Source organism: Pseudorasbora parva, chromosome 22, assembly GCF_024679245.1.
Source record: "Pseudorasbora parva isolate DD20220531a chromosome 22, ASM2467924v1, whole genome shotgun sequence".
Taxonomy (NCBI): Eukaryota; Metazoa; Chordata; class Actinopteri; order Cypriniformes; family Gobionidae; genus Pseudorasbora; species Pseudorasbora parva.
This window is the reverse complement of record NC_090193.1, coordinates 2759132-2777500: the sequence shown is the minus strand read 5'-3', so window position 1 is coordinate 2777500 and position 18369 is coordinate 2759132. Positions and strand designations below refer to the sequence as shown.

At 38.7% G+C, this 18369-nt stretch overlaps 1 protein-coding gene across 1 annotated transcript in view; it reads right to left on the bottom strand.

Moving 5' to 3' along the window:
- Nucleotides 1–13629, bottom strand: part of csnk2a4 (casein kinase 2, alpha 4 polypeptide) — a 30643-nt gene extending 17014 nt beyond the window's left edge. Inside the window, exons 1-3 of the mRNA XM_067431909.1 lie at nt 13488–13629; nt 6679–6882; nt 894–1005 (exon numbers count right to left, since the gene is read on the bottom strand). Coding sequence (XP_067288010.1) covers nt 894–1005; nt 6679–6779 — 213 coding nt within the window. The 5' untranslated portion in view covers nt 6780–6882; nt 13488–13629. The remainder of the gene's footprint in view (nt 1–893; nt 1006–6678; nt 6883–13487) is intronic.
- Between the last annotated feature and the right edge of the window lie 4740 nt (nt 13630–18369).

The window sequence follows — 18369 nt, the reverse complement described above, 5'->3', positions numbered from 1 at the left end:
GGTCTCAGCAATGCTTAGGTAGGTGGAGCGTGTCAAAGTAACATCCACATTGATTGGAGGACCCAAGGTTTCCCAGCAGAACATTGGCCAAAGCATCACACTGCCTCCGCCGGCTCGCCTTCTTCCCATAGTGCATCCTGGGGCCATGTGTTCCCCAGGTAAGCCACACACACACACACACACACACACCCGGCCATCCACGTGATGTAAAAGAACACGTGATTCCTCAGACCAGGCCACCTTCTTCCATTGCTCCGTGGTCCAGTTCTGATGCTCACGTGCCACTGTTGGTGCTTTGGGCGGGGTCAGGGGTCAGAGGTCACCCTGACTGGTCAGCGGCTATGCCGCCCCATACGCAACAAACTGAGCTGCTCTGTGTATTCTGACAGCTTTCTATCAGAACCAGCATTAACTTCTGGAGCAGTTTGAGCTCCAGTAGCTCGTCTGTTTGATCGGACCCCACGGGCCAGCCTTCGCTCCCCACGTGCATCAATGAGCCTTGGCCGCCCATGACCCTGTGGCCGGTTCTCCACTAGTCCTTCCTTGGAGCACTTTTGATAGATACTGACCACTGCAGACCGGGAACAGCCCACAAGAGCTTGCCCATTTCTCCTGCTTCTAACACATCAACTTTGAGGACAAAATGTTCACTTGCTGCCTAATATATCCCACCCACTAACAGGAGCCGTGATGAAGAGATCATCAGTGTTATTCACTTCACCTGATCCGTCATAATGTTATGCCTGATCAGTGTATATCCTCTAATAACTGTGGACATGTGCATAAGCCACATTAATATCTGACACTTGAGAAAAGCATAGCTCAAAAGCCTTCATTTTGTACTCGCATCATCCATTTTCGTCAAACACAGAATCAGGAGGGATTCTTCTTACCTTTAATATTTTCACCACTACTTTCTCGTTGTTCGTGATGTTGATTGCTTCAAACACTTCGCTGTACTTTCCTCTGCCTAACTTGCGGACCAGTTGAAAATCATCTTGATTGCTGAGAAATATATTCACATCAAGTTTTTAATGTCATTGAAGTAATTTTAACATGATTAAATGGATGTGATAAATCCTGTGATCAGCCAATAACGGTCTGAAGACATTCTGAGACAGGATTCCTACACATTTTCCATTTCAAAATTCCAGATTTTCAAACAAAATTTAACATTAATAATCCATACAGCATTGTTTTTAGCTTTATATTTGGTATATAGTACAGTCATCTATAAATATTTCTATTTTCTCTGTTTTTTTCATAGATTTTCTCGAAATTGACAATGTATAGTCGCTAAAATAATACAGACTTTTCCATGCACACAAAAAAATTATTCACATGCGTACAGGAATGTTTTGGATGCTTACGCGTTAGTTTATAGTTTTATATATACTGTAACATTTGATGTTGTGCATCAGTACTATCTTTAGAAGACAAGAGCATGGAAGCACATGCATTAATAGAGATCTATTTGCTAAAAATGTGGCTTTCCTTCGAGTAGTACCTCTAATATCAAGGCCTAATGTCACATTTAATGCTTCCTCTGTGGTGGCAGAGAAACCACAACACCAAATGGGCTGATGGTGAAATACGGCTGTGTGCATTGTCCAACGGTATAAGTTCAAGGGTCTATAAAAAAGACTGGTACTGTAAAAACAGTGTTCAATATGTGGCTTTTGTTAGGGCAGTGCATCGTATTTTGTGTCCTATATGCTATGGTTAATGGCGTCTTGTGCACACACAAAAATCGTAATTTTTAAACTCTAAAATATTTTTTATTCTTGCAAAGGTCCTTTTAGAGGCTCTGTAATGGTGCTAAGAAAACTCAAAACGCTTAAAACATGCATTTTTTTGCATTATGAAAAAGTGCATGCTGAGTTAATTCAGTTTTTGACAATCATTATAGAATAACAGCTGCCATGAAAACACTTCTTGATACATTTATTTTCATTAAATTCTTAATTTTCTAGAAAACTAAATAGGGACTATAGACAGGGAATGTCAATATTTTTCTGCTTTCGTATATTTTCTAAATATTTTTTTCCCATACTTTTACAGATCTGGAGATTACTCAAATCAAATTCCATACTAATCCAAATTGCGTAGGAACCCTGGAGAACCAAACAAAACTCAAAACTCACGTCAAAAGTGCTCTTCTAAAAGCTAAATGCTACCGCAGGGCAGGAGTGTCCCACAATGAGAGCAGCACATTTACATTTACATTTAATCATTTAGCAGACGCTTTTATCCAATGCGACTTACAAAAAAGGGGAGAACAATAGAAGCAACGAAACAAACAAGGCCAACAACCTGTAAGAGCTGTAAAAAGTCTCAATTAATTAGCATATACACAGTTTTTTTTTTTTTTTGACAAACAAACAAAAATTAATGGATAGTTAAGTAATCTTCTTTATTGGTCAGGTGCAATTGGAAGAGATGTGTCTTAAGATGTTTTTTTAAAAATGGCTAGAGACGCGGCAGCACGAATTGAGATCGGCAGGTCATTCCACCAGGTGGGAACGGTCCAGGAAAATGTCTGTGAGAGCGATTTCATGCCTCTTTGGGATGGAACCACGAGGCGCCGCTCACTCGCAGAACGCAAGCTTCTGGAGGGTGTGTAAGTCTGAGCAAGTGAGTTTAGGTATATTGGTGCAGTGGTTGTTTTGTAGGCGAGAACTAGTGCCTTTTTTTTGATGCGAGCAGCCATTGGCAACCAGTGCAGTTTGATGAAGAGAGGCGTAACATGCGTTCTCTTCGGCTCATTAAAGACCACTCTCGCCGCTGCATTCTGGATCAGCTGCAAGGGTTTGATAGTGCATGCTGGAAGCCCAGCCAGAAGAGCATTACAATAATCCAGTCTGGAGAGAACAAGAGCTTGAACCAGGAGTTGTGCAGCCTGTTCTGATAGGAAGGGTCTAATCTTTCTAATGTTGTATAAAGCAAATCTGCAGGACTGGGCTGTTGCAGTAATGTGGTCAGTGAAGTTTAACTGGTCATCAATCACAACTCCAAGGTTCCTGGCTGTCCTTGATGGAGATATGGTCGATGAACCAAGCTGAATCGAGAAATTTTGATGAAGTGCTGGGTTTGTTGAGAAAACAAGTAATTCTTTCTTTGCAAGATTGAGTTTAAGATGATGCTCTTTCATCCAGTCAGAAATGTCTGTCAGACAGGCAGCGATACGAACACTGACTGTAGGATCATCTGGTTGAAATGAGAAGTAGAGTTGAGTGTCATCAGCATAGCAGTGATAGGAGAAGCCGTGTTTCTGAATGACAGAACCTAATGATGACATGTAGATGGAGAAGAGAAGTGGTCCAAGGACTGAGCCCTGGGGAACCCCAGTAGCTAGATGATGTGACTTAGACACTTCACCTCTCCATGACACCCTGTAGGACCTACCAGAGAGGTAAGACCTGAACCACTGGAGGGCAGTTCCTGAGATACCCATCGTCTTAAGTGTTGACAGGAGGATCTGGTGGTTAACTGTGTCAAAAGCAGCAGACAGATCCAGCAGAATGAGCACTGAGGATTTGGAAGCTGCTTTTGCCAGTCTCAGTGCCTCAGTTACCGAGAGCAAGGCCGTCTCAGTCGAATGGCTGCTTTTGAAGCCGGATTGGTTGTTGTCTAGGAGGTTGTCCCGTTCAAGAAACATAGAGAGTTGATTGAACACAACTCGCTCAAGGGTCTTTGCAATGAAAGGCAGAAGGGATACCGGTCGGTAGTTTTCTAAAAGTGCTGGATTCAGAGAGGGTTTCTTAAGCAGTGGGGTTACCCGAGCCTGCTTAAATGCTGTGGGAAAGGTTCCCGTGTGAAGAGAAGTGTTGACAATGTGAGTGAGTGCAGGAGCGATTGAAGAAGAAATAGCCTGAAGGAGGTGAGTGGGTATAGGATCAAGTGGACAGGTAGTAGGGTGATTGGAAAGGATGAGTTTAGAAATATCTGCCTGGGAGAGTGGAGAGAAGGATGGAAGCGTGTTCGTGTTAGTTGTTGAGATGTGCGTGTAAGTTAGTGATGAGGAGAACTGTTTGCTAATGAGAGCTGTTTTGTTGGTGAAAAATGATGCAAAGTCATCAGCTGTAAGAGTTAATGAAGGAGGGGGAGGAGGAGGACAAAGGAGAGAGGAGAATGTTTTAAAGAGTGTGCGAGAGTCAGAGCAATTGTTGATTTTGTTGTGGTAGTATGTTGTTTTAGCAGTGGAGACATTTGTAGAGAAAGAAGAGAGAAGAGACTGATACAAGGTAAGGTCAGTATAGTTTTTAGATTTCCGCCATTTCCTCTCTGCTGCCCTGAGTCCAGAGCGATGTTCACGGACAACTTCAGACAGCCAGGGGGCAGATGGGGTGGGGCGGGCTGGTCTGGATGAAAGGGGGCAAAAACTGTCTAAGGAGGATGTTAGAGTGGAGCAAAGAGTGTCGGTAGCACTGTTAGTGTCCAGTGCTGAGAACTGAGCAGGTGGAGGGAGTGAAGAGGAAACCATAGTGGATAGGCGAAAGGAAGAGAGTGAGCGTAGATTACGCCGAAAGGTGATCTGTGTTGGAGTGCGTGTTGTATCAGGAGTCAGTATGAGGTTAAGAGTAGGGTTGGGAATCGTGAGAAATTTTTCGGTTCCGGTTCCGGTTCCGATTCCGCCTAACGATTCCGGTTCCGATTCCGGTTCCATTAAAATTATTAAACAAATAGTGGTAAAGGAAAAAGGCACAATACGCAACTTTAAACAATACTTTTTTGTGTTTATTACTTGCTCTCAAAAGAATTTACAGGTTGGCAATGTCAAAAAAAAGTCCTGTACTATACATATATTACAGGATTAATCGAGCCATATGGAATTTATGGAAATTAAAATAAACATGTTCAAATTTACACCTCTGAAATTGTCTTATTACATTTTCTCTCTCTGTTTTAGGGATGTTAACCGATGACTGTTTGACCGATGGTTGACCGTCAACGTTAACCGATCAAAGTTGTCTGTTAAAAAAAAAAAAAGTGATCTCTAAATTAGTCTATTATAGACAGTGGACTAAACGCTACTACAGTTAGCCGTCTCATTCCAAAATATTTTTGTGTGAAGTGAACATATCCCTCGCGCTCAATTTTTCATAACTCTTCTGTTTGTACTTAATAAACCAATAAAAACATTTGGTGCGAGGTCGCAGCGTTTGCGCGCTCACAAGGTTTGCAAAAAGTAAACAGTTAGAGCCAGAGCAGACGACAGTATGAAGCGTGCATTCCGCATAAGATGGGCTTACATTTGGAAATATATATATATATACACACATTTCAGTGGTAACACATAAGGTGTTGATCGTCTTTCTTTATTATTGTTAGCACTAACTTACCTCGAACCAAAGCGGCGTCTCTTCAGAGCTGTCATTTTCTTAAATGAGCCGCGGCAATGTTTCAAATGAGCTCATAACGCTAGACAAACGCCTTTATTTTCAGCACGATCACATTGTACCCAAACCATTTCGAAACTAATGAGCCATTGTCCTTGGATTACAAACAAGCTCCTTGGCGCCGCGTTTGCGGGACTCGCGCTGTGGGGGATTTTAAAAAAGTGACGTGAGGGGAAAGGAGGCGGCAGCGCTAGGACAGTGTGAGTGTGAGTATGTGTGTGTGTGTGTGTGTGTGTGTGTGTGTGTGTGTGTGTGTGTGAGAGAGAGAGAGAGCGGGAGCGCGGCTCGCGGCTATACTCCCAGCGCTTCGCACACACATTGCACCAGAACCGTTTTCGGAACCGACACTCAGGAATTTCGCGCGGTTCCGGTATTTTTCAAAAATCAGTATCGGTTCTGCATAAGAACCGGTTCTCGGTTCCCAACCCTAGTTAAGAGTGATGAGAAAGTGGTCTGAGGTGTGTAATGGAGTAACTAAAGTGTTGTCCGTGGAGCAGAAGAATATAATTAATAAACTGAAGAGGAAAAAACCAAATGTGTGTGCAGATAACGTGATAACGGCCTCTTTCTGGAAGAATCTGGTAAATCTAAAAGCTTCTTCACAAGGGAAAAATGTAACAAATCCCAAACACAACATAAACCTAAGAAACCATGGACAATTATTTTGTTTGCTACTTTACATATAACACTGCAATCTCAATGTTGCAATTACAGCAAACCAATATATTAGTTGCAAGAAAACGTTTGTGAACCTTTTAAACAGGATGAAGATGTCCAAATTTCACTTATTTTGTTTAAAACATTTTTTTGTTCATTTAGCACTTCCCTTCAGTAGCAACAGAAGATCATTACATGATTACCAAAAGACAAATTAAGCACAATTTACCCTGATCTTCAAATTCAAAAGTGGTCACCCCCGGCTCTTAATGCGTCATGTTTCGTTCTGGAGCATCAGTGAATGTTTGAAGCTTTTTTAATAGTTGTGTTTGAGTCCTTCAATCGTCTTTAGATCTCAGAATCACACAGCCACTGCACACACACGCGCACGCGCACGCACGCACACGCACACACACACACAGCCTTGGATCATCAGAGAGTGTTGACAGGGATTCACAGGGATTAAGAATTTAGGGTCCTTGTGGACTGTAAACATCTTTTATGTAAAATATCTTACCCCATTACTACATAAATAAAACAACACGCATTTTGTTAAAATGATTGTGGTTCACATACTTTTTCTTGCAACTGTATACACACTTTATGATTTAGTAATACATACCCCCACTCAATGACATGAGACTCATAGTCCCAGTATTCTCTGGGCCGGTGTGTGTTCACCTCAGTGTAGACTCTGGCGCGACTCGCCACAGGTCCTGACATGACACACAGTTTGACACGGTTTACTACGGTGTGAGTTAAAATCAGATGGAAAACACAAACAGTTGTGCTGAAGGCCACAGAAGATGGAAGCACCTCTGGGTGTCTGTGGGAGAAGAGTAAAGGAAGTGGAAATCTGAGATTTTGTCAGGAGGATACTATTTAGGACAATTTACTTAATACACAGTATATAAATGATTATGAAACATGATCACCACGAAGGGTTTGAGACATTATTTAATTGATGCACCTGCTGTGTGCCATCTGTGCAGCAAAGCTTTGCATGACTTAGGGTGCGTTCACACTTGTAGTTTAGTTAGTTTGGTTCGTTTGGTCCAGACCAAAAAACAAAAACAAAACATATAGTCCTGGTCCGCTTAGCGTTCACACTGGCATTTTTAACAGTGAACCTAAAGTTACTGAACCAAAGGCTCAGGGAGACGCTCACAACCTGATTGGTCGGCTGACCTGATACATATGGCATTATTTTTACCCGCTGAAAACTCATGAAGAGCTCATGAAATGTTCAAAACATTCAAAACAGCAGCAGGATTTCCTCCGTTGTCTTTACCGTCTAATGGGCAACACAGGTCCTTTGATGAGAAGAACCAGGTTTGCTTTTTGTGCGTTTTTTCTAGCATTTTTGAAACATGCTCGTCGGACCAAATATTGATTAGGCACTTCCTCGTTGCTCCACGTTTGCCCTCTAATGGTAATGTTACTCATTTTGGATACACGATCTTTCTGCGGCATCAAATTAGCTGACTTGTAGCGTCGCATCTTGTGACATTACGTACGGTTTTTGGTTAGTTTACATGTCATTGGTCCGTGTTGCGTTCATATATCAATCGAACCGCACCAGAGTTCGTTTGGAAGCGGACCGAGACCCATCTTTTTAGCGTTCTCGGTCCTCTTGTTTGGTGCGCACCAGGGTTCGGATGGCAGCGTTCACATATGTTCAAATGAACCGCACTAAACGAGCAATCGCACCAGGGTTCGTTTTAATCAAACCAAACATGACAAGTGTGAACGCACCCTTAGAGGACAACTCCGGTGAGAAATGAACCTAGGGGTAATTAACAGATGGTTAGCGAGTAGATCGTTCTCTGGGATGCGTTTTCATTGAAATCGAATGTAAAGAGTTTTATCTCTAAACACAGATTAGCTTATAGCGCTTGTCTATGGGGCACAGGGTAAGTCAAATTAAACCGCTAGTTAATGCCACTAACAAGGCTCAAAATAGCCTCACACTAACACGGCAGCATAATGAGGGTCCCTACATGCAAACCGAAGCATTGAGAACTTTCTAAGTGTACAAAAAGTTTAATAAGAAGATACTTTATAAAGACAGTCGAGCGACGAGCGCTGTTCTAAGTGAGCTGGTCGATAGGAATTAAGGTTGTGAAATCTAATTACATGGACATTTTTATTTGTATTTATTTATTTTCTCTGTTGCGTTCAGTGCTTTCTTCCGGAAACAACGGACCATATGAGATTCCAAGTCACAGTTCATCACTTAGCACAGCGTTCGTCACTCAAATAGTCGAGACTGTTTTCCAAGATGGCTGCTGTCCGTAAACGTGTAATGCACTGTCTTTATAAAGTTCCCTTTATAAAGTTAAAGAGGAAAGTTCCCGTGGTGAAAGCGCAGCTTAAGATGGTATTCTATGCTTTAGTCGTGTGTGAAGTCTGTCAATCATCTTTAGAGCGCCCACCTCAGGCTGAATAATGCAAACACATTAGAATTCTGCACAAAATGAGGCTATAAAGTTTACGAAATGTTAATCAGAAGCTAGCGCTAAGACCCAGAATCTGCCCTACATAAATTTACGACCAGGAGCCGCAACTGCTGAAGTGTGTTAGAATTTCAAAGTCTGAATTGTAATAATTGTGATTTGATTTACTTTGTTCAATTATTCATATTATGTTTAGCTTAAAGTGATGGATGCACTGAATTTTCGGCCACCGAAACAATACTGCCGAAATTTTGTGATGACGCAAACAGAAACCGCAACCTGCACGTGCTTGTCTAAAGCAACATGTCTGCGGTGTGGACGTATGTGGTTCATCACATCTGATGACGCCATCTCTAATATGGGTTGTAACTTAAAAATAAAGCTTTGTTTATGTTTCTGTCGATGTGCTGGCTCCTCAGTGATACACTACAACCAGGGCCGGCTCTAGCTCTTTGGTTGCCCTAGGGGAGATGGAGTTTTGCCCCACTTTTTATTTGCTTCCGACGCCCATGTAGAAAGCATTTGTACTTTTCATAACTAGCATATGATATAGGGCTGTGTAGGCATGTGCCGATATCAATTTTTCATGTTGCGATTAATTGATGAAGTTTTATCACGATATACGATATTATCACGATATTGAAATAAGTTGCAAAAAAAAGTGTTGTCATAGCATAACAGCTTTAAGAACTATTTTTGTAAGAACCAAAATAACTGAATGTTTAAATACAATAATGCACCAAAAATATATACAGCTCTGGAAAAAAAAATTAAGAGACCCCTCATTGAGAAATCAATGTTAAGTGGTCTCTTGATTTTTTTCAGAGCTGTAAAAGTACAATTTTCAAACAGATTAAAGTGCAAAAGAATTAGGCTATAAAGAACAACAGGTAGGCTTACAAATTACAATAAGGTGTCATTAGTTTATGCATTAACTAAGATTGAGCAATAGCTACATTTGGTACAGAAAGTATAATGTTTTTGTTAATGTTAGTTAAGAAATACTGATCATTGTTAGTTTTATCTTAGGTCCATTAAAAAAGTTATTTTGATTTTAATGTTATTAAAAAGTAACTAAGAAATTAACATAGAATGATTAATTCTTTATAAGTATTTTTCATTGTCAGTTTGGTAATGAATTAACACATGTTGTTAACTAATGAAGTCGTATCTCAAAGTTATACTGAATAATAACAAATCATTAGAACAGTTCTAATTATTAGGGTATGTTGTAGTCCAGATTGAAACATAAAAATGTTTAAATTTGAAAATAAATAGCCTATTAAGTCTTTAAGTATTAAGTATTTGGTGCTTTGATGAACAACATTGAGATTACAAAAACGAATGGCTGTTTTAAAAACTATACGCGTTTTTTTGTTTGTTTGCTGGTTTCCGGGGTAACCGGCTGCATTCTGCAGTTCATCAGCGCCCTCTGCTGTCACTGAGCGGCACTTCAGCAGCGCGTCTCCTTCAGTCATGTGCAGACACACGTTCGGCTTGTTTATATCTGAGCGCGTGTCCCTTTGACGCAGAATACAGCAGTGTTGAGCATTTATACGGTTGATGGGCAAAGTATTCTTGAATGCATTATAAACAAATTATAAATTGTTAATAAATTATTATTTACGATATTTTAAAGTGCCCACGATAACAATATCGTGCATATTCATTATCGTGATAAATCGCATTATCGAAAATCGGCACATGTCTAGGGCTGTGTTGAAAAAATCGATTCACCAATTCTGAATCGATTTTCATATTAATTTCTAAAGATCGATCCGTAACTCAGAGGTAAGAACCGCAGTGGACAAAGAATATTAGTTAGACGAGTGAACTGGGGCTGCTGGATATGTCGAGAACGCGGCTTACGTTACAGCCGTTCTCACTGCAGCGCTTTTACTGCCAAAGAAGTTGTAATGGCTGCCTTGTCTGGAAGGGGGATTGTTCAATAAAACCATCAATACTCCATTAATTTGCAGTTGAATGTCTATAATAATAGTATCAATATGTTGCATTACTACAGTCCTGTAATTCAGGTAACATCTGGAAAAAATGCTTTCTTTAACACTTATCTAAATCTCGAAGATCGGATCAGATCGGATCGAATCGAATAATGATAATCGATTCAAGATCTTGAGAATCGGAATCGAATTGATTCTTGAAATTTGAATCGAAACCCAGCCCTAATATGATACGTTATCCATATTTATGACGAACTGGACTTTTGATATTTAAATGACATCCATGTAGGTTATTGTAGATTATTGTCAGTGAAGTTATGTTTGCAATATGTAGTAATACGTAGAAAACTACCAAGTGATAGCTTAGTGACAATATTAATAATATTAATCAAATTAATATTAGATGATAATATTGATAATACTAAGTAAATTTATTTTGTTTGACAACTTATTGGCTGAGATAAGAAGACTAACCTCTATATTGGGCTTTCTTTTGATTTTCTTCCTTTCTCTTTTTCCGTCCCTGTGCATCCGTGGGTTTAGACGCCTCATTTTTGATGAACGCGCAAGATGAGCACTTGCCTGACCTAACGCCTGAACCAATAATCAATAATCACCATCAATTCAATCTAATAATCAGGTTGATAAGTAATTAAACGTGTGGCTGAGGGGGCGCCCTATGGTGATCATGTTTAATAAACATTATGTTGTATTTCGCTTGTTCCGATTCTATGCTTAATAAGAAGTGATGGGCGGCACTAGAGTGTGCTCGCGCCCCTTACACAATTGTCGCCCTAGGCAACCGCCTAGCTCGCCTATAGCAAATGCCGGCCCTGACTACAACAACAGTGATAATAAAAGAAAAACGGGCAAAACGGTCTCTCTTTGTAAACACTGATCAATGCATGCGAGTGCTGCCGTATGTCCGAATATGGCCAGTTATTTTCACCGTCATCACCCGCGTGTAGAGCCAGAAGACGCGAATGAGAACTCGTGCGCGCTGAGAAGATTTTTCTGTGCATCATCCGAAAGCGCACACGTCTCACAGAACGCAAATATTGAGTTCTCTTCAAGTCTAGCGCTTAAACGGACCAACTCCCACAAGAAGTATGTCATCATGTCCATCTTGATGAGTATCTAAGCAGACATAGTCTGAATATGCCTTAAGAGGACTTTATACAGTCGAGAAAGACGAGCATATCCCTGCATTAGGTCTTAAAGGGGCAGTAGTAGCCGTTACTGCTGTCTGTTTAATGTTAAAAAAAGGACATCACTCACTGCTCTTGATTGAATAGCTTTTGTAAGTTTAATAAGGATTATTCTTTAATTTAAACAGTTAAATATGCTGTTATTTTACCTTTGATTACTTTATTAAATGTCTGTACCTTTCTGCAGGCCAGTAGGCCAGTGCATTATTATTTAATGTACACATGAGTGAATTCAAGTTAAACATTTAGTTTTAATTTTATTTGATACTTTGTTTTGTTGCAATGAGCTAAATAAATGTATGTATAATTTGTAATTGATTTATTATTTGAAACTTTAATATTAATTTATGCAATTGCAATGCCTTGATTAGTCATGTAGCCATAAATGCAATGGTTACTATTGGTTACAATTACTAAAAATTGGCATAATTTCTTTCTGTGTTTCGGTTTTCGGCCTTGGTTTCCTCTTTTGCGTTTTTGGTTTCGGCCAAGAAATTTTATTTCGGTGCATCCTAATGTTTAGCATTTGAAATGTTGCCTTTACAACGAAAGTTTTTACTAGGGCAAACATTATTATTAACATTTTATCTCTTTCTCCGCCAAACTCAAAATTTCACTGTCAGACGCTAGGGGGCGCTATTGCACATCTTCTGAATGAGTCCTGAATCTCCTGATCAAAACACACGTGAGGATCACGCAGTAAAACTCCTCATCTGTGTCTGATCATCTCTGATCATTAATCATCATATAAATCTAATCTATCTAATGTTAGAGAATGAGATGAGGAGCAGGATGAGGAGCAGGACTGAAGCATTAGAGGTGTTGATGGACTCGATCTCCTCATCTGTGTTTGATCATCTCTGAATCTGATCTGGAATCAGTCTTTCACAAAAACCTGATTTTCTTAGCTTTTTGTTCAAAAATGTTGTTGTTTTTTATGAAACTTATCCATATTCAAGTGTTGATAAAAAAAATGTATGCATCAAGCTAGAAAAAAAGGGGCATGAAACACACAAAAATATTTTTTTTGTTTAAAAGAAGAGGGTCTGCTCTTTCTTTTGATATATTGCATGCTCATATTTATATTTTATGAGATTCTTCGGAATGAAAAGTGCATTATAAATAAAATCTATTATTATAAAGCAAAATATTATATGGGCCATTACATTTTTGTAAAAATAGTCAAAAACCCTGAAAGTAGCTGGCAATTTATTTTTATTTTTTATGCTGGTGGGGAAAGAGTTAACAAGATAACTTTTTTTTAATTAACCCTAATGAAAATGAACCATGATTTTACTACAAAAAAAACAAAACATGGTTATTATAGTTAAACCATGGTAACCACAAATTAAACATGGTTTTGCTACTCTAACCATAGTTTAACTATGGTATTTGTGGTAAAACTGTGGTTATATAAATGGTAATCAATTAGCCCAACAACAACAACAACAACAAAACATGGCTACTACACTTCTACATACTACATGGCTACAACACACTCAAATAAAACCATGGTTATTTTTCGTATGGGAACTTAAAATTGATTAGATGTTAAAGCGGCTTGCCATACTATTATTACCATCCTTTTGGAATAAGATTCACTGGTTATACGAGATGTCATGCATCGAATACTCGTGTATAAATACTGAATAATCATGTTATATAGCAATGATACAAACACATATCTAATGGACAGTGCAATAAATGTGTGTTGAGTTTTCTCTGCACAATCCTTGAGCAACTACCGGCTTCCTCATCCCAGAACTGCTAGTCTTCTTCACTATAGCATTACACAAACGCATTTACCTGCTCGATGACCGCAGTGTGCTGACGCGCTTATGTCCAGCCTGTCGTGCGGATATTTATCATTATTTCACTGGGATATTGAGTCATTTCTGCCTCAACAGACTCAACATGGCTGTTGGAGAGCTGCTCGGCTTTGACAGCGCATGCGCACAAACAGGCAGACGCTGAAGCATACGCACAATCTCATCATCATCAGTTAAACAAGCGAGTTTAGCATCGAGTGGATCTATTCCAAGAGATACAAAATTATTTTGATGTAGACTATACCTTAAATGCAATTTAGACCTCTTTAGATAAAACCATCTGACACATACAGATGTAAATCTTTAATGTTGTTATGTAGGCTACACGTGCATACTGAATAATCTCATTTTTGGTATGACTCATAGACATATTGTACCCTGGCTTTTGGCACGTAGCACAATGTTTACAACATAGCACAAGTATGTGCATTTATTTAATTAAAAATACAGTAAAAACAGTAATATTGTGAAATTTTAAGGTGCAGCATGTGCATTTTAGAGGCATCTAGTGGTGAGGTTGTGAATTGCAGCCACTCACCCCTCCCTTTCTGAGTACATAGAGAAGCTACGGTGGCTGACACAGGACAAAGATGTGTTCGTCTGAGACAGCAGAGAGTGACTAGTGCTCTGGAGAGAAGTTTGTCCCTTTAGGGCCACTGTAGAAACATGGTGGCGATTTCACTGTAAGGAACCCACGGTGTGTGTAGATAAAAACGGCTCATTCTAAGGTAATAAAAGCATAACGGTTCATTATGTAAAGTCTTTATACTCCACTGAAAACATAGTTATGTGTATTATACTGCATTTCTGTCAATAGATCCTCATAAATACTACACACTGCACCTTTAAAGGAACTTGTTTCAGTTGTAATACATTTTAAAATGTCATTTATTTCTACAATTAAAGCTGCATTTATCATCATTCCTCCAGTCTTCAGTGTCACATGATCCTTCACTAATCATTCTCATATGAGGATCTGATGATCAAGAAACATTTGATTATTGTTAAATCACAGTTAAGCTGCTATTTATATTTTTGTGCAAACTGTGATTCTTTGATGAAGAACAGCATTTATTATAAATAGAAATCATTTGTAATATTTATTACTTTTATAAATGTCCTTACTGTCTTTATTAATGTGCTTACAAAATAAATCGTACTTACCCCAAACTTTAGAATGACAGTTTGATCATTTCCACATAAAAAGCAGCTAAAACTGTTTTCATTGATAATAATAAGAAACAATACCAGAATGATCAGTGAAGGATCATGTGACACTGAAGACTGGAGGAATGGTGATAAATTCAGCTTTGATCACAGGAATAAATTACACTTACACAATAGAAACCATAGCCTAGTAATATTTCAGAGTATTACTGTTTTTACTGTATTTTAGATCAATAAATGCAGCGTTGGTGAGATTAAGAGACTACTTTCAAAAACACAGCGGTGGCCCAGTGGGCATTAATTCATGTGTTAAGCGGGCACTTGTATGTATGCAACTTTGTAAATAGCCTTGAGTTTTCAGTCTTCATTTTGTGCATATGGTCTCCTATTTAGTGCAAAGTCAGCAGTCAGTAACATCCAAAACTGTGGTTACTTTTGTAAGGGGCTGTGTGCAGTTGTGGTCAAGTTTATTTACACCTACCCCTTGCAAAAAAAAATTAAAATAGAATAATGCTTAAAATATTGCCATCCTGAATAAGCTTTCAGACACACTAGATGAAGTCAGTAAGACGCTACATTTACACAAATTAACTAGTTCAAAACTAGTACAAATGCTTTATAATGAGTATGATCGACGAGTGTGTGTGTGTGTTTTGACAGTTGTTCAATGTTCTTCAGAAAAATCCTCCAGCTTCGGCACAGCCTTTGGTTTTCCAGCATCTTCTGCATTTGAGCCCTTTTTAACCGTGGCTACACTCGGAAAAATTCTGAGTAAAAAACAACCCAATGTTGGGTCAAATATGGACTAACCCAGCAGTTGGGTTGTTTTAACCCAGCGATTGGGTTGTCTTAAGCAAATATTTAACCCAACCGCAGGATTAAAACAACCCAATCACTAAGTTAAAAAAAACCAATTGCTGGGTTAGTCCATATTTGACCCAACATTGGGTTGAAACAACCCAGCATTTTTTAGAGAGTATGCTTGAATTAAATACAATTTTCACACAATTGAGGGACTCGAGAAAACGGCGATGCATTAAGAGTCGGGGTGTGTAAATGTGTTGAACAGAATGATCTGTGTAAATGATGTTGTCTTCTGGAAAACAGAAGTGTCTTCTTGAAGGGCAGTACTAAATATAAATATAGCTGCAAGCAGTATTTATCAGGACCAAGCACAACAGAAGCAAACAATGAAGCTAGCAGCAGACCATCTGCGAAAATGAGACACTTGGAGACAATTTTAAGCAAAAGGTTGAAAACCCATGAATAGATTGAGTTGTTTAGAGCCAATCTCATGTTTTGTTTAATTGTAGCGCAGTCCACCAATTTTTTGTGTGACCTGAGTGCCTCCATACATAAGTGTGTCAATTATGGAGTTACAGACATGTGTATTTATGAGCATATAAAAAATAACCCACACTTTTTTGCCACTCACTATAAACATTTGACATTTGTCCATTAGCATATAATCAGCTCGCTATGATTCCGGTTTTCCTACAGTGGTTTTGATCGGACCAACGGTTCCTAAGATATTTGCGAAAGTCGTGTAAACGCTAAATCACAATTGAACAAACCACAAGGCGAAACCTAGCATGTTTGGTATCGTTGGACTCTGCAAGGATTCGGGAATCCAAGGATGTGACTCAAGAGAAAATAAGTCATCCAAATCCGAAGTCATAAGCATGTGAATATCTGATTTTACCACTAGGTGGCGCTGGCTGGAAACTTCCCAGGCTCCTTCAGGCCAGTGCCGATGATGTGAAGTTGCGGAACTAATATACTAATGCATTCATGAAATACAGCATTTTACTACAAAATTCAAAATGGACTACACTCAAAATGAGAAAATTGGGAATCATTACTAGTAAAACCACCCTGAATGTAATGAGACCACCGTTCACAAGTTATAATCAAAAATAGCCATTTTCGTATCTCCAGACCAGTTGGTGGCGCTGCATCCAAAAGCTGCATGTAGTCTCAGGTCATGCTTGTGATGACAATGAGCAAGATTGGTTTTATAACGTATGGGTGCAATCGAATCATCATGAGCCAAAGAATCAGAGTAAAATATTTAGTATCTAGCCCTTACGGTTTGAAAGTTATTCGCCCAAACATGAGTGAAACTTTGGCCAGGTGGTGGCGCTATTGAGTTAGAAAATCCAAAATTGGTGTAGTTAATATTGGGCCAGTTCTCTCGAAGTCCACCAAATTTCATAATATTCTTGCAAACGGTTCCAAGGGCTGCCAATAATAGGAACACCAACAATTACAATAGATGTCTACGCAGCATCAGTACTCGGCCCCTAATAAGATTGTTTCAAAGATGTATGTGAACGCTATAATACTTCAGTATGCAAAAAACCTGTATAAACCTTGTTCTAAACCTGTATAGTTTCTGTTGAACACGGCCAAAAAAATGTTGGTTACCAAACAGTTGCAGGTCCTTTCATACTTTGGAAGTCAATGGAGATCAACATTCTTCTAAACATCTTATTTTGTGTTCAACAGAACAAAGAAGCTCGTACAGGTTAAGAACAATGATGCCAAATGTTATTTTTGGCTGAACTATCCCTTTAAATGTATTGTGTTGCTTTCACACGTTCATGGATAATGGACACGATTTAAGAGCATTTTTGAACTGGTTCAGTTGTGTAAATTTGTTTCGTGGACTATATGCGTTATGGAAATAGCTTATTTAGAGCAGTACCAAATAATCAAAATGCAATTTTTAGGATCTTTTTTTAATTATTTAACCCCATGCAGAATCTGCAAAATTAGGTGAACGTATTAATCACAGCTGTTCATTGAAGGTGGATCAACATGTAGCAGAAGTGTGTGTGTGTTTAACTGATCGGGTGTATAAAGCACAGTATGACTGAACCGTAAGCACTCTGTGGTTGATTCTTTTCTCTAATCCTCTTCATTTAGGTCACACTTGGCTCCTTCACGGTCAAAAGTGACCGAAACTTTGCAATTTAACCCCTTAATTTCCCCCCCAACCAATGTAATATATTGTTGTTCAATATTTTTTTGATTATTAGTTAGAATTTTGATGGGATTTTACTATGCAATATATTTATTAGCTATTTTTCCCCCATTGAAAATAAAGAAGTTTTTAAAAATGTGTTTTATTCCAGCAGTATTACCTGTTAAAAGGCATTTAAACTCCAGATTTTGGAAGTATTCCTGTATAGCTCTATTGAAAGTGGTTTAAACATTTTCTAGTGGTTTTAGATATACAACTTTATGAACTTGTGGATTTGGATTTATGCTTAGACATTCTCAAAGACTAGATTCGTTTTTTGTTTGAAATGTTGATTTGAAGTGTCAGTTTTTGCATTAATTTTACTACATTCAAAAAGGGGGACATTTTGGTTACACAAGACATAACGTCAAAATTCAATAATTACAAAAAAATTTTTGAACGTGCTTTATCAAAGCTTAATAAATGAGGGTCTGATTTGATTTCAATTTCTTATTTGGCTAAAATATCTACAGCCACACCAGATTATTTGTGTGTTTTGTACTCTTGTGAAACCTCTTCATTGTTTGTTTTTTAACTGCATTGTGGCTAAATTATTGATTTTATTTCACAATTTTGCAAAAACCCTGCTGATATAGTCACGCTAGCTCACACACACACACACACACATTATATATATATATATATATATGTGTGTGTGTGTGTGTGT